This window comes from Labrus bergylta, chromosome 7, assembly GCF_963930695.1.
Source record: "Labrus bergylta chromosome 7, fLabBer1.1, whole genome shotgun sequence".
In the NCBI taxonomy this organism is placed as follows: Eukaryota; Metazoa; Chordata; class Actinopteri; order Labriformes; family Labridae; genus Labrus; species Labrus bergylta.
Window position 1 is genome coordinate 26916695 of NC_089201.1, and position 23192 is coordinate 26939886.

Consider the following 23192-nt stretch of genomic DNA (forward strand, 5'->3'; position numbering starts at 1 on the left):
TTATTAGAGGCATGGGTGGAGCAGCCTCCCACAGATAAAGTCATTCACGATTCATCTGCTATCTTTTCCCCTATATTGTCACATATCAGTTTATCAAGCTCAGCAATCACTTTCCATTATCATGCCCAATTGAATGTAGCTGCTTAAGGTCCATGTAATCAATTTTGTTGCATTATCATACTTGTGCCTTTATCCTGTTCCTCCTGACACAAATCACAGCAGTAGCAAAAGTTGTCTGTTAATTAATGATAAGAGGTTTTATAGTGCAGTAGTAGTTTTTCTTGCTGTGTATTTTACAACACAGCATTTGACAGCCTGGTCTAGGAGGACGCACAATGAGTAAGCCATTAGCTCTACTTTTTCCCTCAATTAAGCTCTTTGTTTTGCACTTGTGAACTAGAATTTTTGTAAACCGTTCTTGAAAGATAAGCCACGTGGACACTGCAGACTAATTTTAGATTTTTTTTAAATCTCAGATTAAACAGAAACACAGCTTGTTACTTGTTTGTTTTACTGCTTGTAAAAGATGATGCTGCTATCCCAAAGCGTGCTGCATATGGAAGTAAACAGTGCTTGTGTTTTTCAGCGGAACTCAACAAAGTGCAGCTCAAAAATGTTCCCTACACCCACGGAAATGGTGTGGACAACCCGGCTTTTAAAATAGAGGTATGTGTAACACTACATTTGGCTCTGTGTGATTAGTTTCTGAAATAAAATGCTTCTATTTTTCTCAGGTGGACAACATTTCTGATACTAACAGCATCAGAAGTGAGACTAAAAAGACTAAAAAGGGACTGGGATCATACTTCAGGTGTGTCTGTTCATTTGATTGCATTGTGTGAGGGTACAGTTGTTTTATTGTGGATTTAATACTTCTGGGTATGCACTTGTAAAGCTAAAAATCTCTGCATTGATGTTGTTAATACTGAAGCTGAATGTACTGCATGTGCTTGATTAACATGCAAAGAGCTATGCCTGTTTTGTGTTTTACTTTACACATTAAACATGTTCAAATCTTACTGTATTCTATACATATAATACTCTTTGGCGAATAAACTTCACATGCTATTTTAATCTTTAATTGTGTGAAAGACGGCACTTTGAAATAATTCAAGGGACAGATATTTGATCATGTTGTTTACACAATTTGACCTTACTTTTTTATTTAACCTCCCATCCAGCAATGTTACAAAGCCCCTTAATGCCACCGAGGATTACGTCAAGGTTCACTCAAAAACCTTCAAAAATGTCGTGCTGGCCATACTTGGAGCAGGTATTGTTAAAACTCTGTTTATTTGTACTTGAAGTATACACGGTTTTAAGTTTACTCAGTTTTTTCTTTGACTTGGTTGAAGACTATCACAAAGGAATAATGTGATGCTCTCTTATCTCCCAAAGGTTATGTGGCATACTTCATCACAGCCTGGGTTATGGATTTCCAAAGGGCCACCGCTCTTGTAGTCCTTACCAGTTTGGCTGTTCTGTCCAAATCGTATGATCTCCTGAAGGAGTACAAAGGAGAAAGCATCATCAGGTGTTTCAGACCCGCAATTAGATGCTTTCAATCTAATTTGAAATGGATGAAATGGTGAGTGAGTAAACTAGTTTAGTTTGTGATGACCAATCAAACGATCATGAGCTTCACATGATTGGGTTTTTTTTTTAACGGGTGGGGGGGGTGTGTCTTTTTATTTTCTTTACAGGGTTTTCATCTTACTGATTGTGGTTCTGCTTGTGGTGTGGCTGGTCTTAGACACAAGCAAACGTCCTGAGCAGCTTATCTCATTTGGAGGTGTGCTCATGTTTGTCCTGCTTATATTCCTGTTGTCAGCACACAGGACTGCTGTGAGTTTTTTTTTTTTTTAACACTGACTCTTATGGATGGGTTATAACTGTTGTGACAAATGTTTCGTAACATACAGCGGCCTTATGGCTGATCTTATCTAAAGCATGTTGTGCTGAGATACCATTTGGCCTTGTGCACCTGTCATTAAAAGGTTTAACAAAAGGGCTTCCTTGCAATAACTCCTATGATCCAATGGCTTCCTTATTTTAATTTTGAACTTTTCAGGTATCTTGGAGACCTGTGTTTTGGGGTCTTGGATTGCAGTTCTGCATCGGCCTTTTCGTAATAAGAACACAACCTGGACTGATAGCTTTCAATTGGCTCGGAGATCAAGTGAAGGTGGATGTCCTCCTTATGCTCTATATGTAACAAACTGTGTTAGAACAAGATGCTTTCCTCTACATGCAGGTTTGAAGGAAAAAAGGCGCGCAATTTTCAACAGTCAGCAGATTGTTTGGCTTTGTTTGTGGCCTCAAATTCTTCAATTGCAAATAACATGAATAGCTATTAGAACATTATTATTATTATTATTATTATTATTAGGAATCTTAAAACCAAATGATGTCCATGTTGTGTTACGTTATTGTTATCAAAATGTGAACAGTCTGTCTAATACAGTAAAAGTAATGATCTTTCTGGTCTGTATAACAGACTTTACTCGTAAGACATGCAGTAAAAGTCTCCAGGGTGCAATATTCTTTAACTGTAAAGAACATAAGTGCTTATCTTCAAAGCTACCTTATCAAGCTGTACAATCTATTCCTTAAGCTTACAAGAGTTGAGTTAGTGTAATTCGGGCACATGCATATGGCCTGTTTATCACCTCTTAATGTATAATCCAACCTATTGACAGTTACAGATTTAGTTTCATGACTTCCTGTTGTAAAAACCATATCATAGATGAATTAAATGAGGAAAGAAAAACACTTGATATAATACAACCATGTCTCCTCTTTGTCTTATACTGACAGATATTCCTTAACTATGCCAAAGAAGGCTCATCCTTTGTCTTTGGGGATCGCCTCCAAGACATCTTTGCCTTTCAAGTAAGTTCATCAGAACTTTATAATATTTACTTTCCTCTTGTGTTGCAGATCAGTTCAAGAGATGGTCACACCTGTTTTTCATTTACAGAAACAACCACAGCCAGCCAACATTACAAAGTTAACCCTCTGCCAATGTTATCTTTATTATACTGTATAATGTGAGAGGCAAATTTGTGTCACAGTTTGCACTAAAACATCCATCCAAATGGACGATAAATAGAATAGAAAAAACAGGTATACAGTAGGTATCAGGAATAGAGAAGGAATGAGATAAATATTTGTATTTAGCTGCATTGAAGTGAATCACAGGCAGCTGGATGGATGTCAAATCCCCATCTTTTGATGCATTTAGAGTTGAAGAAATTAAAGAAATGGAGAGAATCACTTAAAGGCTGAAAACCAGAGAAGAGGAATGCCTAAGGAACTGGAGTAAGTGGGTGAAGGAAACAGATGGAGTGGAATAATAAAATGTAAATAAATACATTTGAATTAAGAGAGCCCTGAAGGATCCACCCCTCCTCTCTTATTTTTATCTTATTTATTTATTGCGTTTTTCCCGTTTTGACTCTTTTCGATGTCCTCCTATCTTTACTTTATTTCCTTCATTTTGTATGTAAAACTAATAAATGTTTAAGTTTGCCAGGATGAACAAAATAAGTGATGACATTTGATAACATGTCATGTAAAAACTTGCAATAAATGAAGATACAAAAAGTTGATCAGTGATTGATAATACAAGCTTTCTTCAATATAGGCACCTAACCAAAATAACACGTTCCTGAAATTGTATGTTCATGTTAAGTTTTAACTTCTTTTTCAGGCTTTGCCCATCGTTATCTTCTTCAGCTCTGTGATGTCCGTGCTTTACTTCTTGGGGTTCATGCAGTGGCTTATCTTGAAGGTAAAAAAAAGTTTTATATTATGGTATCCTATAGGTCACTGCAGGTCTGCATGTATTCTACTTATACCTGCAGTGATATACTATGACCAAGTGCCATGTGTTTTTGTCCACACAGATCTCATGGGTTATGCAGATAACGATGGGAACCTCTCCCACAGAGACCTTGAGTGTTGCAGGGAATATATTTGTTGGGCAGGTACTCTAGGCGAGACTTGATGTCTTTGCAACACTATGATTACATTTACTAAACATTGGTTTTATTACAAATTTAACAATCATTCATATCTGTGTTCAAAGAAAAAAATACACAAGCTCTACTTGATGACTTTTTCTTCATGTGTTTGTGCATCAGACTGAGGCTCCGCTGTTGATTCGCCCTTATTTGAAGGACATGACCAAATCTGAAATCCATGCTGTTTTGGTTGGTGGATTCGCCACCATTGCAGGCAGTGTCATGGGAGCATTCATCACATTTGGGGTGAGACAAAACCGCTGTCATGACATCACATCATGTATCCATAGACATAACATTTTGAAACTGAAAAACACATAGCTAGTGAGTCTGGCGCCTAAACTAAATGCAGCATAGCCATGGACTACGGTCCAGGAGCGAGAACCCTTTGATGTGACGGTATCAGCCCAACAACAGCAATATTTTCACCAATGATTATCCTGGGATGAGTGACTTATTTAGTCAATGAAACTTTTAACTTTTACTTTTAATCAATTATTTATGGAAACCGTTACTGTGTTAGCAAATGATTATGTTTTATTCCAGCATGTAGAGATAATAAACAATGGGTCCAAGGAATATACTTTCCCGCTGAAAACAAACTGAAATCTTTCTGGAGATATGAATCTCCAGTAAGAGCCAACAAAAGCCGACAAAGTCTGAAAGCTATTGAAGTTTGATGGACAAATGCCAGAAGATTTCTTGATTCCAAGATAAATTTGCATCATATCATATCGTATAGTTTATGGTTGTCTATAAAGGAAGTTTCTCACAGATTAACCATATTACTGCCATCCAGAAGCTAAACAAGGCAAGTTATAAAGATAAAAGAGTAACAACCGTTTGTAATGAGAGGTTGATGCGCAGTGGCTCTGCTGTTGAGCAGGCACAAATAAATAAATACAGTATATATAAATATTATGGCCAAATAAGGCGACTTGAGAAAACGCCACGTTGTTTAAATCAGTGTTAACTTTCAATAATACATGACAGTACTGTTATTCATGAATAGGAAAGGTTTGACTTCAACGTTAGTAGAGCTGTGTTGTAATTGTTTATCAACTCGTCCGTTATTTTATGGTGATGGTGATGTTGCAAGACTTGTTGTTTCCCAGAGCTGAAGCTGTGCCTGTAAGCTTATGTTTGTATGGACACGGTGTAAAAAACACAATGAAGCCCCAGTTGCTTTAATTGCCGTGAGGTTTAAAATCACAACAAAATCTTATGTTATCTTTGACATGTCATTATTTCAAAAACAGTATGTTTTTGTATTATTCTTTTATTATTGAAGGTTTTTAAAAATAAAGACAGAAACATGCATCGAATAAAACAAAACAACAACAAGAAAACAGAGTTCATACAGGAGCTAGATGTTCCTAAACCTTCATGCAAATTCCCACACCCCCAACATGTTCCTGTTCTCATACATAAATACATATACATACACACAAATACACACATTAACATACATATAAATAAACATTATTAAAGTAAGAAAAATAATTTACCCACTGATATATTGTCAATGTCCACACTAACTGAGCAATTGCTTTAAATATACATATTTAAATATACAATATGTAATAAACTCCTGCCTATTTGCATAGGCCTTTAAATGTTAATATCATATGAAACTCACAGATCAAAAATAAAACAAGAGTCACGTCATAAAGTAAAAGAAAAGGCCCCCAGATCTTGTCATATTAACACACAGAATATGTTGCTGTATATGACTCTATCCAGTTCAGCTATTTTTGCAAGTGCATGGTACCAGTCTTGAATGATGGGAGCTGAAGCACCTTTCCATCTACAGTACAGTGTAGCTTTTCAGGTAACTGCAAAGGCACTTAGAAACTCTTAATTGTTACACAATCTCACACCATGTGCAGGTAGGTCATTGCCTCAGCTGAATATGTCCAACAGGTGCCTGTTGGTCTGAGTACAAATCTATGTAGTTTGCTAGGATGGAGTCCTAAAACAGTAACTCTAAAAATGAAGAATATTTATGACAATTTCTGTGCTGCTTTTTACTGAAACGGCACCCCAGCCACCCTGGATTTAATATAACGTCTTCTAATTTTGAAGATTGATGCCTCTTCCTTGATATCAGCCTCTGTGATGGCTGCTCCCTGTGCCTTGGCCATCTCCAAGCTGTCTTACCCAGAGACAGAGGAGAGTGCCTTCAAGTCTGACCAAAGTATTAAAGTGGATTGCGGGTGCGTATATTTGTCCTTGTTTTTGTTTTCTTCTCAAAAATGATGCTCCTGCTTTTGAGAACTAAATTTGATTTTTTTTTTTTTTTTTTTTAAACTCCTAGAGATGAACAGAACATTTTGGAAGCTGCCAGCAGCGGAGCATCTGCTTCAATAGGTCTTGTAGCTAACATTGCTGCAAATCTGATCGCGTTCCTTGCCATCCTGGCATTCATAAATGAAGCTTTTAGCTGGTTCGGAAGTATGGTGGGATATCCTGAACTCACATTTCAGGTATGTTTAAGCCAAAGACTGATAATGTAAATGAGACATGCACCATTTTTCTGTTACTTTTAGAAGGAGATAAATCATCATCATAAAATTGTACTAAATCAAAAGAGGTTATCTTAAATGTGCAGGTGGTAAAAAGAAAAAGTGCCTACAATATTAATATCCAACAAGATCAGAAGCACAGAAAAAGAAATGTATAAAATGTTCTTTAACTTTTCATGTGTACATTTTAAGTAGGAAGCTTGCTTTTAATAGATATGGCAAACAATACCAGGATTAGCTCATGTGGTTCTGTGTTCACAGCTGATTTGTTCGTACGTCTTCATGCCTGTGGCCTTTATGATGGGGATACCATACGAGGACAGTTTCATTGTGGCTGAGCTAATCGGCACGAAGCTCTTCCTCAATGAGTTTGTTGCTTTTGAGAAGTTATCTGAATTGAAACTCAACAGACTCGCTGGTGTTGATGAAGTTATTGGTGGTTTAAAACAATGGATTTCTGTGAGTAATTCATAATGTCAGTTGCATTTGAGGATATGATAAAAAGTATCAATTCATTGCCGCATTTTTGAATCATGTACGCAATTTTAAAATAACTTTAAAATCCTGATTTTGTTCATGGTCATGTTTCAGGTCCGATCAGAAATTATCACCACTTATGCTCTTTGTGGGTTTGCCAACCTCAGCTCTCTGGGTATTGTGATTGGAGGCCTAGGTGAGTGTGTTTTTGTAATGTTTCCACCCAGAACATACTCTCCATGATGTTTTCTAACACGTTTTTTTCTCAAAGCGTCCATATGCCCATCCAGAAGAGGCGACGTCTCGTCCATGGTGTTGAGAGCTATGATCACTGGGACTTGTGTATCTCTCATAAATGCTTGCATCGCAGGTACAGTAAGAGCTTTTGGATAGAACTGGCAATGTACCTCAGCTTGTTTCTTATTTCAGTATAACTAAGTTTCTCTTTCACTTGATACCTCAGGGATCCTCTTTGTTCCTCCACTTGACTGTGTCGGGCTGTTTGCGAAAGCTGCTTTCAATGCCTCAGATTTAAACATGGAAACTTGCTGCCAAGACCTCTTTCACAAGTAAGGACAGACATTTTTTTTTGCTATTGCCATGATATTAAATATTTTAATATATCTCACTGTTATATCGTGCTCTTTGATCTCACATGTTACATGAATTCTCTTGCAGCACTGATGTTGCACACAATGGGAACATCTCATTTGAAGGATCTTGGAACAACGTAGTAAATGTCACTTCGTTTCTCTCTAACTGTTGTACCTGTTGTGGTCTTTCTCAAGCAGCTTGTGTGTAGAGGAGACAAATACACGACACTGTCTGTTTTATACTGTAATTTCACTGTAATTTGTACATTTGTGTCATCGTTCATGTAAAAATTTAAAGCTTATATCCATGTCTTTTGAAGGTGAATGTAACTGTCTTGTATTTTGTTATAAATTTATTTGGGTTCTGACTTTTTTCAAAGTCAAAAAGATTTAAAGGACATACCTTAAAGGTCACACATTATTCTCCATTTCAACCAGCTCCCCAAAACATGTCTGTGAAGTTTCTTGCTCAAAATCCACTCTGATCCTGTATTTTATCATGCCCAAGCTTTAAATGCAAGTGAGCTGTGTTTGACCAGCTCCCCTCTGAAAGAGCTTGGGGGCCTCAGACTTTCTCTCCATTCCCTTTTTATTTATGGTGAGAAGGCAGAACAAACACCAAGCTGTGGATGTCAGCCACCGGGGGGGGGGGGAGGAGTTACTGCCCTTTGTGATGTCACAAAATGTCCAAAAGGCCTGTTTGAGCACACATTTTCTATAAAGTGGAGCAGGGAATTAACAGAGAGGATGGACTTTTGTCATGTAGGGGGTTTGTAGACAGACAAGGGTCACCTATACTGTAAGTGTTAGAAAAACATGGTTAAGTGTATTTTGCATAATATGTGACCTTTAAGACATGTTTACCTCAGGAAATACTCAGGCACCAACAGTTGGATGAAAGTAAATATTTCAAATAGATTATCTTTGGTAATTTTCTTTTTCTTTTTCTGTGAAATAATTTTAACATTGTTTTTGTTTATTGTATTTTTGTGCTTTTCATTTTGTATTTTTGATATGTTTGATTTTATTTGATATGTCTGTCTATTTGATTTAATCAATCACTCAATCACACCCAAATCCTATGGGGGGGATATATGTGACCTATACATATATACATGTAAAAAAAAAAAAAAAAAAAAAGACAAGACATGACGTAACATGACCAAGACAGAACATACTGGAAATTACGTTTATTCTTCTTTCTCAATTACTCATTCATTGTCTCACTCATTCTCATGTTAACAATTTCTTCAATCTATACTGCAGATATTTAGTCCTGTGACTTTATGTACACATAAATACAATACAACACTTTTCTTGCATGACATTAAACCTCAACACCAACATCTGCTTTTCTAAACTTTCGCTTCATTTCAATATATTTTACGCTTTTGTGTCATTGCAGTCAATTGTTTCACTCTTGTTGGGTTAAGAGTGGCAATTTGGACTTATGTGAAGACTGATTAATCATTAAACGATAATGTTTCCTGATGTTCCTGAAGTTTTCTTGTCAGATTTTAATGACTTGTTAAAGGATTCATGTTGGAATTCAAACATGAATACCTGTGCGAAGTCCTGCTTGACAGAATATAGTAAATTATATTAAAGTCCATGCTGGCATAGCAACTATGTTTTTTATTTAAATATGAAACCCTTAAGATAAGTCTGATTACTGCTCACCAGCTTTACACCAACAAAAGCCCCCTGTTTGGATAAAGAGGTGATTCTCAGTGTACATAGACTTCAGAATTTACACAGGGAGCCTTACTGAGCGACAAATAGGCTTCTGAAAATTATGTCAGTCTGCCTTTAGCCCACAGTCCATAGGTCAGGTCCAAATAGTTGTTATATGCTGATTCAGAAGCTTCCCTTCTACTTAAGAAAACACATACTTTGCATGTCAATTAGCTTGAGCATACCATAGTTAAAGAGTTTACTGGTAAGCCCCTTATTGCTCATTGCTTTGCATGTGACATTTGCTGGAAAAACTGTACGAGGACTGATTAAAGACACAGACACACAACATCAAAAGACTTAAAGAAATACTACAAAATAATGCCGAAAACAAGGTGCTCACAAACATCTTTGAACAAAAACAGAGCTGTCAGTCAACAGCATGAGCTCAACTGTTCTGTAAAAGGAAATGCTGCATAATCAGTTCTAATGGAAACAATAAATCCATAATAAACATTAAGTCCCACCAACATACTGTACATCACAGATAAACATGTAGTGTTCAGCATGGACAGATTACCTCAGCCCCCTCTGTTTCTGTGGTTCCATAACTATTCAAATTAAACTACTGAAATGATTTTTAAAACAAAAACAAGTTTCAGTGCATATCCTATGTCACACAGTTTGGTGATGTTTTGAGTTGACAAATGGAGCTTGGAGCTATTTGTCAACTTTCAGAGTTTCAAATATCTAAGGCATGTGTTTCAAACGGTATAATATGCACGTTTTGGCTAACCTTATGTGGCACAGTTTTTTAGTTTTATTCTAAAATTAAAATTAAAAAAACACAACTGTTTTTGCTGTTCGGTATCTTAGGGCTATAAAGTCGTTAAACCCATGCACATTTCTGCAAATGTCCTCATAAATCTTTTCACTACAGAAGGAGGATGGATGTCTCATACTGTAACTGCAATGCTGACGGAGAAATTCACAGTAAATTTTTATGACAAGTCAGGTCAACAAACCTCCCTTTTCAGATAACCTTACTCTTCAAGTCTTCTTAGAAACTGGAACCAACTGGTACCACTTAAACATTCGAAGCAATAACATCTTGCTTGAAACAAAAAAAGGCACTTTTTTTCTACCTCATCTCAAGGGCAGCAGCAGTTTCTGTTGGCTTTGGTTTAGTGTCGGATTTATTGTCCTCTGTCTCCTGAATCTTTTTAGTTACCTTTGGGCTAGAGTTAGTCTTTCTAAGCATCTGCGGGCTGTGTCCTTTCCGCTGCAGCTGTGGGCTGGAGCCCAACTTGCGGTTGAGCAGGGGGCTCCGGGAGCCCTTTGTCTTGTTGGGCTGCAGACTATCCACTGTCTTTAACGGTTGCAGGCTAAGCAGTCCACAGTAGTAGTTGCACTGATGGGTAGTCAGGAACTGTTCAAATACTTCTGGTGAGCCGTTTTCAGTAAGTCCTTGATATCTGAAAAACAGAGCAGAACTTATACTCCAGCTATTCTATTAGAAAACAAATAATTACATGTGAATGTACTGGTATGTATACAAACCCTTTTGATTTTGTCACAACTCTGATATTTGTCATCTTCGTTTCGACACCTGAAAAACAGATACAATATTTATACAATATAATTCCCAATAATCAATAAATGATTGCTTCAGTTATTACATTGTGTGTCTTACCCTCCAGCTGTGTGACCAACAGATTTCCATGTGTCCACTGATGAATCCAGTGTTGGAAGGTGCAGCATTTCTGCTCCACCTCAGAAGCAGTTTTTGTAATCAGCTGGCCTTTAGGATCCATTGTACAATACTTGAGGAAGTCACCCTTGAGATCAGCCTCCACTGTGGCATATGGCACAGAGTTTGCAGGCCGGTACATCAGGTACTGAGGAATCACTCTGTGGGCATCACATGAAAGTTGAAAGTAGTGTGTTGTTTAAAAATAGTGTGTATATATATAGTAGTAGTAAAATGTATTTTTGGTCTTTTATAACTTTATTACAGAGATAAGATAGATAGATGGATAGAGTCAGAGGGAGAGTGGGGAATAACATTTTCGGATTCGAACCTGGCTGCCTCTGCACATGACGTGTGCAAACTAACCACTTTAGCCACTGGCGCCCCAGGTTTTTTTCTATATATACATGTATACATGTACTTTTTTTTATCCATGTTTGCATGACAGCTGAAGAGAGACAGGGAATGTTAACAGCCTCTGTACGTGGGGCGTTCAACATCGCCGCTAGGCTACACGGCACCCTCATTTTTATGTATCTTGATAGAAGTCTATAATCAGAGCTACTGTACTTACTCTAGTGAGTAGCCAAAGTTCTCTATGACTCTGGCTTCAGCTGCAAAGATTTTGCAGTATTCTCGAGTCATGTTTTGGACTTTGCATTCCTGGCAACACACAAAGAAAATAAATCAATGTATGTACAGAAATCATAATCTCGACTTTATTTGGTGCAATCATTAACAATTATTGGTAGATACAAAGAACCACCACTCACCTGCTTAGTAATCTCTAGATTTCTCTCTGTAAGGTTGCTCTCCTGTTTGGTCCCATATGCGATGGGATTTTGGACTTTGATCATGCAAGCGCTTCCAGACTCAAAAATGGGATCAAGGCCATAGATGACCTTCACTCTGCTGGCTTTGTGAGCGCAGCCCTCTCCGATGTTCGCCGCCTCGGTCATGATGCGGCCAAAGTACTTGCCGCCCCAGTTGCCACAGTCGGCCAGACCTTTGGTGAACAGCAGTGGCATCATCTCGATCTCCTCTCCGACTATAGGAAAAAAGCGAACCGGTTATTTCAAAAAGCTTTAACTGAAAGAAAATGTGAGAAACTATGTTTTTATAGCTGATTGAAAAGTGTTACCTTCCAAATCATCTCTTAAGAGTATCTCAGATAGAACTGTAAAACACAAAAAAAAAACCACTCCTAAAAGCACAGTTAAAAGGTAAAATGGAGACTTGATGTTATCAGCCAATCAGCTTCTTACTGTCTTCACTGAGAAGGAAGTCAGTGGTGTCAGTCCCATATTCATTCTTGATGGTACAGCCATACACCCCACAGTCTTGACTGGACGCGAGAACAATAGCCAGAGCTACCTGGCTTTCATCTCCTCCACTGAAAGAAACATCAGGGGAAAATAAACAATTATGAACAAGTCACATGGAGGACTCATCAACAACCCTCCAGGTGTCACTGTAACACCAACTTTCATGTTACGTGGCACAAGTCTGCTGATGCAGCCGAAAGCACAAATATAGATCTTTAATGCCCCCTGCAGATGGGAAAAATATTGTGTCAGGTTAGAGTTTCTGTGTCTAACCAGAGATTCACCTCTCTGTGGCACAGCTGTGGGGTTCACAGTCATATGAGCACGATGTCACTGCAGTGAGAATATAAGAATGAAAGGAGGCCATGGACTCTGCACTCCAAATCCTTGTATTGTAGCATTATTGTTTCATATTTGGAACGTGTCCATATTGTCATGCCTTGCTGGAAATCCTCAAAACAGTAGCAGGAAGAAAGGGAGACAAGTAATCATGTTAATGCCTACAGTATAGTGAACAACATGATTTGTGGAACAAGTGGTTAGAACAGTATTAACACTGTGACCAAGGAAGGGGATTTACCTTCTCTTCACTTCTAGTATCTCAACCTCATCTCTGAACCACTTTATGGTGGAGTCGCTGAGCACATTGAAAAACTGGCACCACAGCTTCAGGTGTCCCGAGGCATCTGGGAATGGCTCTCCCCTGATCTTTCGGATGACCTGTGGAGCTGGTGGGTGCGTGTGAGAGGGGGAGAGGACACCAAAGTAAATATATACTGTACTGTCGAGTAGAGACTGTCATGTGTTTCCACTTCCTCTGACACAGTGGTATAAATATCACACCTTTGTTTTGACCAACTTTTCACATTGAGAGCTTACCAGGAAAACTATGATAAGTAGACTGTGTGAGTGATGGAGGATGACATGTTAATCATTGTGTCATAAAAGAAAGTATACTGTATAAACTAGGTCACAGTGTTTGATAGAAAAATATGCTGAACTTGTTTAACTTTTTTCGAAAAAAAAAAGAACAATCTTTTACGCAGATGATGCCATTTTTTTACCTTTCAAAGGGTCCAGCTTCTTTTCTGTCTTCTCCTCTTGTTTGGTGCTAGTTTGATCTTCTGTGGGCGGCTCCTCAACGACCTTTGGCACCTCCAAGGTGATCTTTCTGCGGGGCAGCAGTGGGGAGCGCCTCTCCATAGGTGGGGTATTCTGTCCTGTGGGAGCTTGTAGCAACGCTGCTCTGCGAGCCTGGCTGGGCGACATGTAGGGGCTCTCTTTCTTGCCCTGAGTATCCAGTGCACTGACCACAGCTCCTTCTCCGTCCTCTTTTGGTTTCGGGATGAATATTTTGCGACGAGCTCCAGAGGCCAACTCTTCTGGCGTGGCAGAGCGTATGAGTGTAAGGCTGTCCCTGCGTTTCAGCCGGGGACTGCTTTCACAGGACAGGGAAGATGTTGGTGTAGAGCCTCCGCTAAGATCTTCGTCCGCCTTGTCACTCTGGCGGTCGCTCACTGTGATCAGAGGGACAGCTGTCACAGCCTCGTTGTCTGCGTCTTGAGCAGCTTTGGACATGAATTTGCGAAGGCTGGCTGGGCTCAGAGATGGATATGTGGGGGGTTTAGAGCAGAGTCTTTCAACAGAGGATCTGTTTCTTTGCAACTCCTCCAAAGACACCCCGTTTTCTGCCTTGACCTCTTTAAGGGGTTTTGTCTTCAAGATTTCAGGGACAAAGTTGTCTTCTGCTGTTTTACTGAATGAAGGCTCAATGTCACCAACCTTTGGCGTTAAAGCTTCATCGAGCAAAGAGGGAATTTTGTTTTCAACACTGTTATCTGCCATTTGTTTTTTGCTGAGCTTTCCACTTTGAGTTTTTCCAGGATTGGTGGTCATTGTATTGGCGACATCATTCTCTGTTCCCCTATGTATGACAGCTGGAGTTTCAATATGTGTCAGATCAGTTTGAGTGGGTTGTCTCAGTTCAGAGTCACTTTCATAACAAGTGACAGAGATCGGTGGAACGACAAACAGGGGCACGGTTGCAGTTTCAAAAGGCTGCTGTGAATCTGAAATATTGCTGTTTACATGAACACCATCCTCCTTGTCATCAGCACATAAAACATTTTGAACAGGAATGGACGCTAATGCCATCTGAGGGAGCTGCTCGCGGCTTATCCCGGGTGACCGCCTTCGCTCAGACATTTCTGCCTTGTCATCTAATTGTGCAACTTCCCCAACTTTTTCTGTGGGTGAGAAGTTATAATCATTCCTCATACCAATCTGCATGGGTAACACACTTGGAGAAACAGTCATGCTGTTGTTTCGTATTATTTCATCAGACACATGTGTTGAGTCATGATTTTGCAAAACAGCAGGTTCATTCAGTGCTAAAATAGTGAGTGGCAGAATGCCTTCCTTAAGCTCGGGTTCAATTATTTCAATTTTTGGGATTATAAAATCTTCAGTGGGGTTTACAGTAGGAACAGTTGGTTCAACATCTGTTGTGTCTTCAATGGTAGATATTTTTATTTGAGGAATATTCCCCGAGGGCCAACCCTGCTGCCTCTCACTGCCATCCTGCTGTGCAACATTACTGTGCTCTTCAACATCATTCACATTACCTTCATTGTTCTGTGTTACTGAAACGTTCTTCGACTCGTTCAGCTCCTCATTTATTTTCATTTGATTTCTCTTTTCTTTCACCACTTCCGATGGTAAACTCTCCTGCCAAGTGTTCTCACCTTCTAAAACTGCTTGCTCGCATGTTTTCGAAATGTTGCACAACCCTTCCTTCTCTAAAACAGAAGGACTTTCTTCAACACCACTTAAACCTGAGTTTGAACTCAGTATTGCACTTTTCTCACGGACCACTTTGCTTTCCTCCTGTGCAGAAGACTTGCATCTCTGCTGTATTTTTAGGTCACCCTGCTCTAAAGTCTCTGAGGCTGCATTGGGCGGATATCCTATATCCATTTCCTGATTCAGTGAAGTGTGTTCGGCCTCTTCTTTTGCATAACGTCTCTCTTCGCCGTATGCTGTCACAGCACACAAAGCTGACAGCCCCTGATTAGGGGTTTTTGATTCACACGTCTCTTTTCTCTCTTCTGCCAAAGACGTTGTGAATTCAATAATCTTAGATCTGTTAACATCTGAGCACAGCTGTTGGTCTGATTTCACTTCAGCTTTCTCTTCCTCATGTAACTGAATGTAAGAGCGGCCCTCACTAGAGTTTGGTTCTCCTTCTTTGCCCTTATTATCAACACCCATCTCCTCGTCTTGCACAGTTTCAGTGGGCGTCTCTCCAAGATTGTGACTGTCCACTGATAAGATAACACTGGGAGGGGGAGTCCGGCTTTCTTCCAAGCTAGTGACTGTGGGGGAGGATTTTCCTTCATTAGGGGTTTGGGTATTTGGCGAGACAGATATATCTTCCCTGGGTGAGGAGTCATCTACTGCTGCCTGGTGACTGGGCAGTGATGAAACAACCGGGTATTCTGGCTCTTGTCGGAGTATAGGAACAGCCTGATGAAATGGAAAAAAAAAAAGTCATTTAGTTTTGGCTTATTATCTTTCATACTGAACTCCATAAAAACACCTAACACTGCTAGTTTTTGATTCATATAGCTTTCAAACTAGTTTTAAAAGTTGGATTCCTTTTTTTGTTCCAGAGTTAAAACATTCAGTTTTGTGTTGAGGAGTTTATTTCATTTTTCCCCAAAAAATATTTTAACTATTTTTCAGAAGCTTTTTTCGGGGAACTTACTTCAGTGACCTTTGACGGTGTGACACTGCAACACTTTTAGACCGAGACATGTTTTTCTGCCATAAATCAACAGCAGCATAAACAGTGACAGACAAGAAAAACTTGGTATTGCAGTGGAGCACTATGACGACAGACAGAAGGAGAACTGAAATCAGTCTTTGAACAAATTTGATCAATCAATTTCCAGTTGATTTGAATTCATTCAGATAACATGCGGAACAGCTGCAGTAAGCCAATAAACCCTTTGTGTTTTATGACGTGTCAGCTTATTTCAGGAACTCCTTTACTTCATGTCACATGCAAGGTAGCTGAAACCAAGTGTTTACTCTGACAGGCTTACAATAAAAGGTTTAAATTAACCTAACTCTCAACAAACGAGGGGTTATCTTAACTAAACATGACAGGGAAATCCCCACCATTGACAAATGGTGTGTTGTTTACATGAAGAACTAGCTGGGATATAACTGAATAATAACCACCCCTTTCTGCACTGTCTGAAAAACAAGACATTCAGTCATACACAAATGAGAACTGACAAATAACAAGAGACTTTAATCATAACTAAGGAAGTAATCCAATGTTTACAGAAATGTTGTTAGGCCTTTCCCCATTCTGTCCCTGCTGTTGCTGTTCACACAATAAACATTAATGCAGAAGAGCAGCAGAAGCACAGGCTGCCTCGTGACAACATGTTTGGCCAGTAGTGGCTGCTTCGAAATAAAGAAGTTGCTGCTTTCGATGGAAGGAAACCGGTATCACATTCAGTTTTAAAAAGAAGCTGTGGTCATCACTACACCTACACGTGTCAATAGGCGTCACACTTGTGAGAAGACATTATTGAAATGAATGGTTTGACTTCATCAGTAAAGGTCCGATGGTAGTTCCACATTACAGGCATACAATCGCTCTGCAGGTGGATAATAACTGAATATAACTTCAGTTCTCCTTTAGATGAGTCATTGTGCAATACATAATGTGCACATTAGATGTGCTGCGTCCCTGCATGTAATGCACATTTCGGGAACTAAATAATTAAATAAAACATATTTGAATTTGATTTATTTAGGTCTAACGCTGTAGCTGATTTCTAACTCATGGTTAAACTTTAAAACGGACAGAAATCCCCCAAAAAGTTTCACTAAGAACAGAGGGATTTGTGATATTTTTGAGTAAAAACTGTTCATCTACTCCCTAAAGTTTAGAATAGATTATTTTAAGTAAATTTTTATAACTTTGGATACACTTCAGTCAATTTTAAGTTAACATAACAACATATCTGTGATTTAAATGTATTATTCAATGAGTGATAAATATCTTTATTTTATTTTATGAAGTGATATGGGTATGCACTTTTATGGATGTATCAAAAAAAGAGTTTCAGTACATATCAACATATCAATAAGCCAAAAGCCAGTGAGTCACAGTATCGAGTGAAATTAAGTCAATACGACCCTAAACAACACAGTAAGCGTTTGTACAAGCCTATACTGTACAGTGCTTTAATTCCCACACATGACAGACATGAAACAACTCTGCGAGCTTAACACTTGAGAAAATAAAAGTACTACTGTCTTCCTCTCTGAATGCTAGATGTAGACGGGGTTTATTTTAAGATATGAGGGGGTGGGGGGGGGACAGAGAGGAATGTGTCCAATGTGACGAGGCCCTCCTTTCAAGCTAAGGCCTGCCGCAGAAGTCTCACTACAACGGCTTTTCCAGACCACACGGCAGTCTATCACGCCGAGAGCCCTGTTTGTAACATGAGCACAACTTGTAACGCTCGTGTTTCATCGTGATCTCTGACGCACTGGTGCTCCGCTCATCAGCGTCAACATCTGAGATGTGCACAACCTATTTTACAGTTTTCAACAAACACACCCAACAGCCCCCACCCCCAGGTGTAAGGAGCCACACTCTTTTCCCCCACCCCCTCTGTTACTTGTTTGCTCATGCTGATGTGTAATTGATGCAGTAAACCACAGTCACACATGGCCAGGCTGTCACACTCCACCAGTCACTAATGATTGATATTTGTGCTGTATGTTCAAAAGCGGTTGCTTTGCCTGAATAACGGTAACTCCCCCATGAATTTACATCTAACTATGAGTTTTCATAAGTTATTTTGAAGCACATTTAAATCAGGCAGCAGCACAAAGACTAATCCTTGTCGGCCATTGTTGACATAGTTCAGGCTTCAGCCCTGAAGTAGTTCTTCTTGTACTATCTTGTCACACAAATGCACTCTATATATAACTGTCAAGTGGCAGCCAGCTGCCTTCGACACCCCTGCACATACCTCAGTGAGAACGTGAAGCCCAGACAATGACATTTCTTCAACTGGCTTGCTGATCTCTGGCCCCTGAGAGAACTCCATGGTCTCCTCAGCATCATCAGCCTCCTCGACACTCAGCGTCGTTGACTCCTCTATGCTCTCAGGTGGCGGCAGCTCAGTGTGGGAAACCCTGTCTCCATGCGTGTGCTCACATTGCCCCAGTGTCACCGTTTCTGGGGGCTCCTTCCGCTTATCGATTTCCATCGGCAAAGTGTCCTCCTTAAGAGGCTTGCACATTTCATTTTGCGTCGCTTGCAGTCGAAAAGATGGCGGCGTCTCCGGCTTAGGATGCAAATTGTCAAACTCTCTCTCCTTGTTCTCAGTGTGATCATGAGAGTCCTTCTTATTCTTCCCAAAGAGGAAGTCTTTGACTGAGTGGAGCATAGAGGAGATGGAAGTCTGGATTTTGTGGTGTTCATGATCTTTGTGAACCTTGCTGTGGTGTTTGACTTCTGATCCATGTTTTGTATGAGGGACTGCATGCGACATCTCCAACTGCCTCTCCCTTTCTAATTCTTCCTCCCTCCTTTTCTCTCTCCTATGCGCTTCCTCTAGTGCTTTCTCTTGTTCCTCCCTCTCTTTCTGCATCCTCTCTTGCTCTCTATCTTTCTCCACACTTGCACTTACAGCAGACACGTCCATCTCTTTGCATCTCTCTCCTCGAGGTGAGTTCTGTTTCTCCTCTGCAGCCTGGGACTGAAGAGTCTCTGCCAGAAACTGTGCCAAACTGATTCCTCCATCATAACAGTTTTCACCTCCATTTCCCATCATATGGCTTTTGCTACTGCTGCTAACTGGAACATCTTCTCCATTTGAGATCTTTACTTTCTTTACAGCCATGCTTTTCTCAGATGGCGAAGTCTCCTTCTCCAGGTCACTGTCTTTGGCTGTCACGGGGGCTGTTTCCTTGGCTTCAGAGCTAACTCCATTAGCTTCCGCAGCAGTTCCCAATTGTTCCACAGCCTCCGGCTTCTTGACCGCTGGTGGTGGGACAGAGCGCTTTCTTGGGGGACGTTCCGGGCTACTACGCAATTGCTCTTTCTGTATGACAGCTTTTTCCTCTTTCTTGTTCGGCCCCTCCATTTCGTTTTTCTTCTTCTCTGCTTTCTGCTTCAGCTTGGAAAAGAACCTCTGATGAATCTGATACTCGTTCATGGTGCCAACCTCTAAAACTCCTGAACAGGAGACAATCCCTTTGCTATTGCAGGCAGAGACCTGGTAGATGGCTGCGTCCTCCAATGTGCAGCTGTAAACAAAATGATTTTTTTATTTTTATAAATGTTGTCTTAGAATTCTTGTTGTATTACAATACGCAAAGAAACTCCAAAAGCACAATTCCTAGTAATTGAAACTGTGGGAATAGATTCTTCAAAGGTTATACTACATACTTGTAAATATGGAGGGTGTGGGTTTTTCCATTACGGCGAATTTCATATTTTGGAAGTCCACAATACCGGTCCATTTCCATATCATCTTTATACCACTTCAGCTCTGGAGCTGGGTAACCTAAAGACAAGGTTAGTAAACGGTAAACTGCTTAGTAATCAACATTTCACTCTTAGTGCTACAATTTACTGCTTGTTAATACTCTCTACCAAAGGATGAAGTCTAAAGACAAAGTGTGCCAAAAATGTTCCTTTCATAGAAATACTTAATTCGAGAAATCATACATAAAGTAAAGTAGGGCACAGAAGCTTTGACAAGAATGTGTTGCAGTGTTGCATCATGTAGTGTTGTGATGTGTAACAGAGGAACAGCTGCTGCAATTGGTTGGCCCACCCATCCAATCTGCCTGAAGCAAATAACAAATCATCCTGAAAGATCAGCTTGAATAATATGTGGCATGTTTTATTTGCAAAGTGATCTGTGTCCTTTTGTTTTCAGATTAGTCATGTCCTGTCTCTTCATATAAAAAAAAAGGACTAAAAGTTTGATTTACTCCAACAAAGAACACGCAGAGGCATGCCACACAGGCTGTCAAGGACAGACTCACCAGACACGACACAAGTGAATTTCACATTACAGTTTTCTGAGACTGCCTTTGATTTCAGGGTGTTCTCAAAGGAGGGTTGTATGTCTTCAGTCAGCTGAGCCATGACGCTGCACAATGTGCTCCTGGAAGCAAACACAAATGCATTAGGTCGTTGTTTTCATAAGGAAGACGGTGTCATTTCAGTGACCTCTTCACCGTTGTGCAGAACATTCCAATGACTTGCTCCATTAAGAGGAAAAGATGTTAATGGGAATTTCTGGTAGTGACGAGAGTGTGAAAGAGTGAGACATCAAGCCAAACAGAGTCGTCAATACAACATTAACGCCGATGTTTACCACTGTAATTGAACGCAACACTGGACAAACTGGACACTTACATTACAGTTAAAATGTGTGTGGTTTCATTCTTGGAGACAACCAGTTTTTTGTGGTTAAAATGTTAGTTGGGAGGAATGTTTTGAAAGTATGGATTACCTCGTTGGCCTGTAGTGAGAATACCTTGAATAGCTATTCAGAGAAGAGGCAAATGAAGGGATGCAAATGATTAATAGGATCTCTGTATATCGAACCCACCTAAATAATAAAATAAAAAAAGATCTGGACTTCTTTTTGAAAAGGACAACTTTCTTTTTTCAGTTGTTTGAATTTGAGCTTCATCGATAAATTGCACTTTAATCCACATTTAGGGTTTGTGAATGTTGTTGCTCAAACTGCCTGCCAATAGATGACTTTTCTTGACAACCATTCTGCTTTATTCTTTTTATCTGATTAACAAGATCAAAGATTGACACGCTCTGTGTATACATGGATGTAAATAAGGGTGCCTACCTGTTTTCCGGCCTAACATTAGAGAGGTAAGGATTGCGGGTTTCTGGGCGGCCATTGGAAGAGCTGCCCTCCTCTTCACTGAAGCTGCTTGTCCTCCCATTGCCAGAAAAAGATCGAGTCATTGGCCTTCTGGAAGTCATTGTCCTTTGAAGCACTTCACAAAAAAAAAAGATAAAATCCGTGATAAAAGTGCCACCCAAAGTATAAAACTACTCTGGTCGCGTCCACAGCTTGTTTGCAGGGCTCAACTTTATTGGTGTTATCCAGGTAAAAGCCCCTGTTGCATAAAAAAGAAAACACTTCAGAATGGTAACAAAACCTGCTGGAGGTGAACAAAAAAAAAAAAAAACACAACACTGGGTTATCTTGTATAAAAGTAAAAGTCAGACTTAATGCTTGTCCTTTCTCACCAAGCAAAGTAGCCACAGTGGATCAGGTTATAAATAGTATCAGCTATCTGGTTGTGGAAGGACTGTTAGTGGTCAAACACCAACCTAAGACATGTTATTTACTTTTAAGTTTTAGGAATATAGTTTAAGTGGTTCTCAGTCACCTTAAAAGTTTCTTAATTTTTCAACTTACCATTGAGATGTTGTCAGTGCTGCTTTGGAGCTGGACTCTGTGGAGAAAATCTCAGTAGCAGCCTATCATAGACACACATGTGTTGCCAGCAGGGCCTATTTTTAGCAGCCCTACAAATAGGTGCAAGAGCACATCAGATTTTCCGAAACTAAGTTTTAGAGGAAGTCAAGTAATAATAACTAATTCTAATCAAGCTTACCATTTACACCGTACCGTATATTTCGGAATACCTACTATCTAATTGACAGTTATGCTGTAAAATGTACTCACTATAGTTTCTGATCTACCTAAATAAAATTGGGTGTCCCATCTTTGTGAGACACTGCTGTTGGGTTGGATGTGGACTTGCAAAACATGTCTTCATGATGTAGCCAATGACAACCAATAGTCTGTGTCCTCTGCTTTGCTTAAGAGTTGCTAAAGGCCCGCCCCCCCCCTGACTTTGAATTGCAACACATGGTAAACATAGAGGGACACTCCCGTCTCTCATTTCACATCAATTAGACAAAAACAGACTCGGCTACTGAAATGTAGAAAAGGGTCATTTAAGATATTGATGAGTTAGTTATATTATCTCTGTTGAGTTGTTTAATTATGATATTTACTTGATGATCATTTATACATTCATAGTTGAAATTGTATTCATGGTTTTATCAAAACAAAAAAAACATTTTTATGCAACATACTGTTCTATCTAAAACATTATCAAACAGCATACATTTCTGAGTTAGGCAAACTTGAATTGAGACCTATACTCTTTGTAAAAATGTCCTCTAAATAAGTGGCAGGGAATGCTAAAATAACATTAGTGGTCAATATAATGTTAATCCCCCCATAGATTAAAAAAAATGAATTCCTCCTATAACCATTTCATTTTAATAATTTAATTAAAGGTCATAACAACATCATATATAATTAAAGTAATGTGTATGACTTCTTTCAATGTTTAAAAGCCATGTAACACACTTCACAGACAGCAGGAAGGTCATGCAATGTGTTTTTCAGCTATTTTTAAATTTGGGACTTTTTTCTGTTTCATAAGTCAAGAATAAAATAATAAGTTAGCTTGACTAAATAGGAACAAAACTGTGATGGATCAAAAATAATTCTTGAATGAATTTGACAATGAGAATAATTTCCAGTGAACCAAAACAGATTCCTCATTACCGTAATGCCGATAAAAGTGGCTCCGCATGCATATCTTTCACCTGATTCATAAAGACATAACAGTTAAGGGGTTCGCTTGTTAGGATGTTTTACAAATTAAAACATCTTTATAATTTAAAATCAAAAGAAAGTATTATTTTTTTCAAGTATACCGTA

The 23192-nt window shown here is 39.3% G+C and overlaps 2 protein-coding genes across 3 annotated transcripts; one reads left to right on the forward strand and one right to left on the reverse strand.

Annotated features, from left to right (window-relative positions):
• Positions 1-109: 109 nt before the first annotated feature.
• slc28a1 (solute carrier family 28 member 1) lies at positions 110-9111 on the forward strand. The gene is made up of 18 exons (XM_020631411.3): positions 110-339; positions 587-666; positions 735-811; positions 1182-1273; positions 1399-1588; positions 1704-1845; positions 2072-2185; positions 2818-2892; positions 3713-3793; positions 3909-3989; positions 4146-4271; positions 6111-6241; positions 6343-6511; positions 6812-7009; positions 7142-7223; positions 7299-7397; positions 7491-7596; positions 7706-9111. Exons 1-18 carry the CDS (start codon positions 336-338, stop codon positions 7827-7829), a joined length of 1971 nt encoding a protein of 656 aa, XP_020487067.2. The 5' UTR covers positions 110-335; the 3' UTR covers positions 7830-9111.
• On the reverse strand, positions 8743-22190 carry alpk3a (alpha-kinase 3a). Of its 2 annotated transcripts, XM_065957229.1 has the most exons (15): positions 21870-22190; positions 21288-21564; positions 20934-20966; positions 20461-20582; positions 19856-19973; positions 18432-19713; positions 13434-15894; positions 12950-13097; positions 12310-12437; positions 12186-12221; positions 11818-12092; positions 11619-11707; positions 10988-11205; positions 10855-10903; positions 8743-10769 (listed from the first exon to the last, which is right to left on the reverse strand). In XM_065957229.1, exons 2-15 carry the CDS (start codon positions 21425-21427, stop codon positions 10436-10438), a joined length of 5433 nt encoding a protein of 1810 aa, XP_065813301.1. In that variant the 5' UTR covers positions 21428-21564; positions 21870-22190; the 3' UTR covers positions 8743-10435. The 2 variants fall into 2 exon arrangements, with proteins under 2 accessions (XP_065813301.1, XP_029132747.2); XM_029276914.2 differs by lacking the exon at positions 20934-20966 and having other exon boundaries at positions 21870-22189.
• Positions 22191-23192: the final 1002 nt, after the last annotated feature.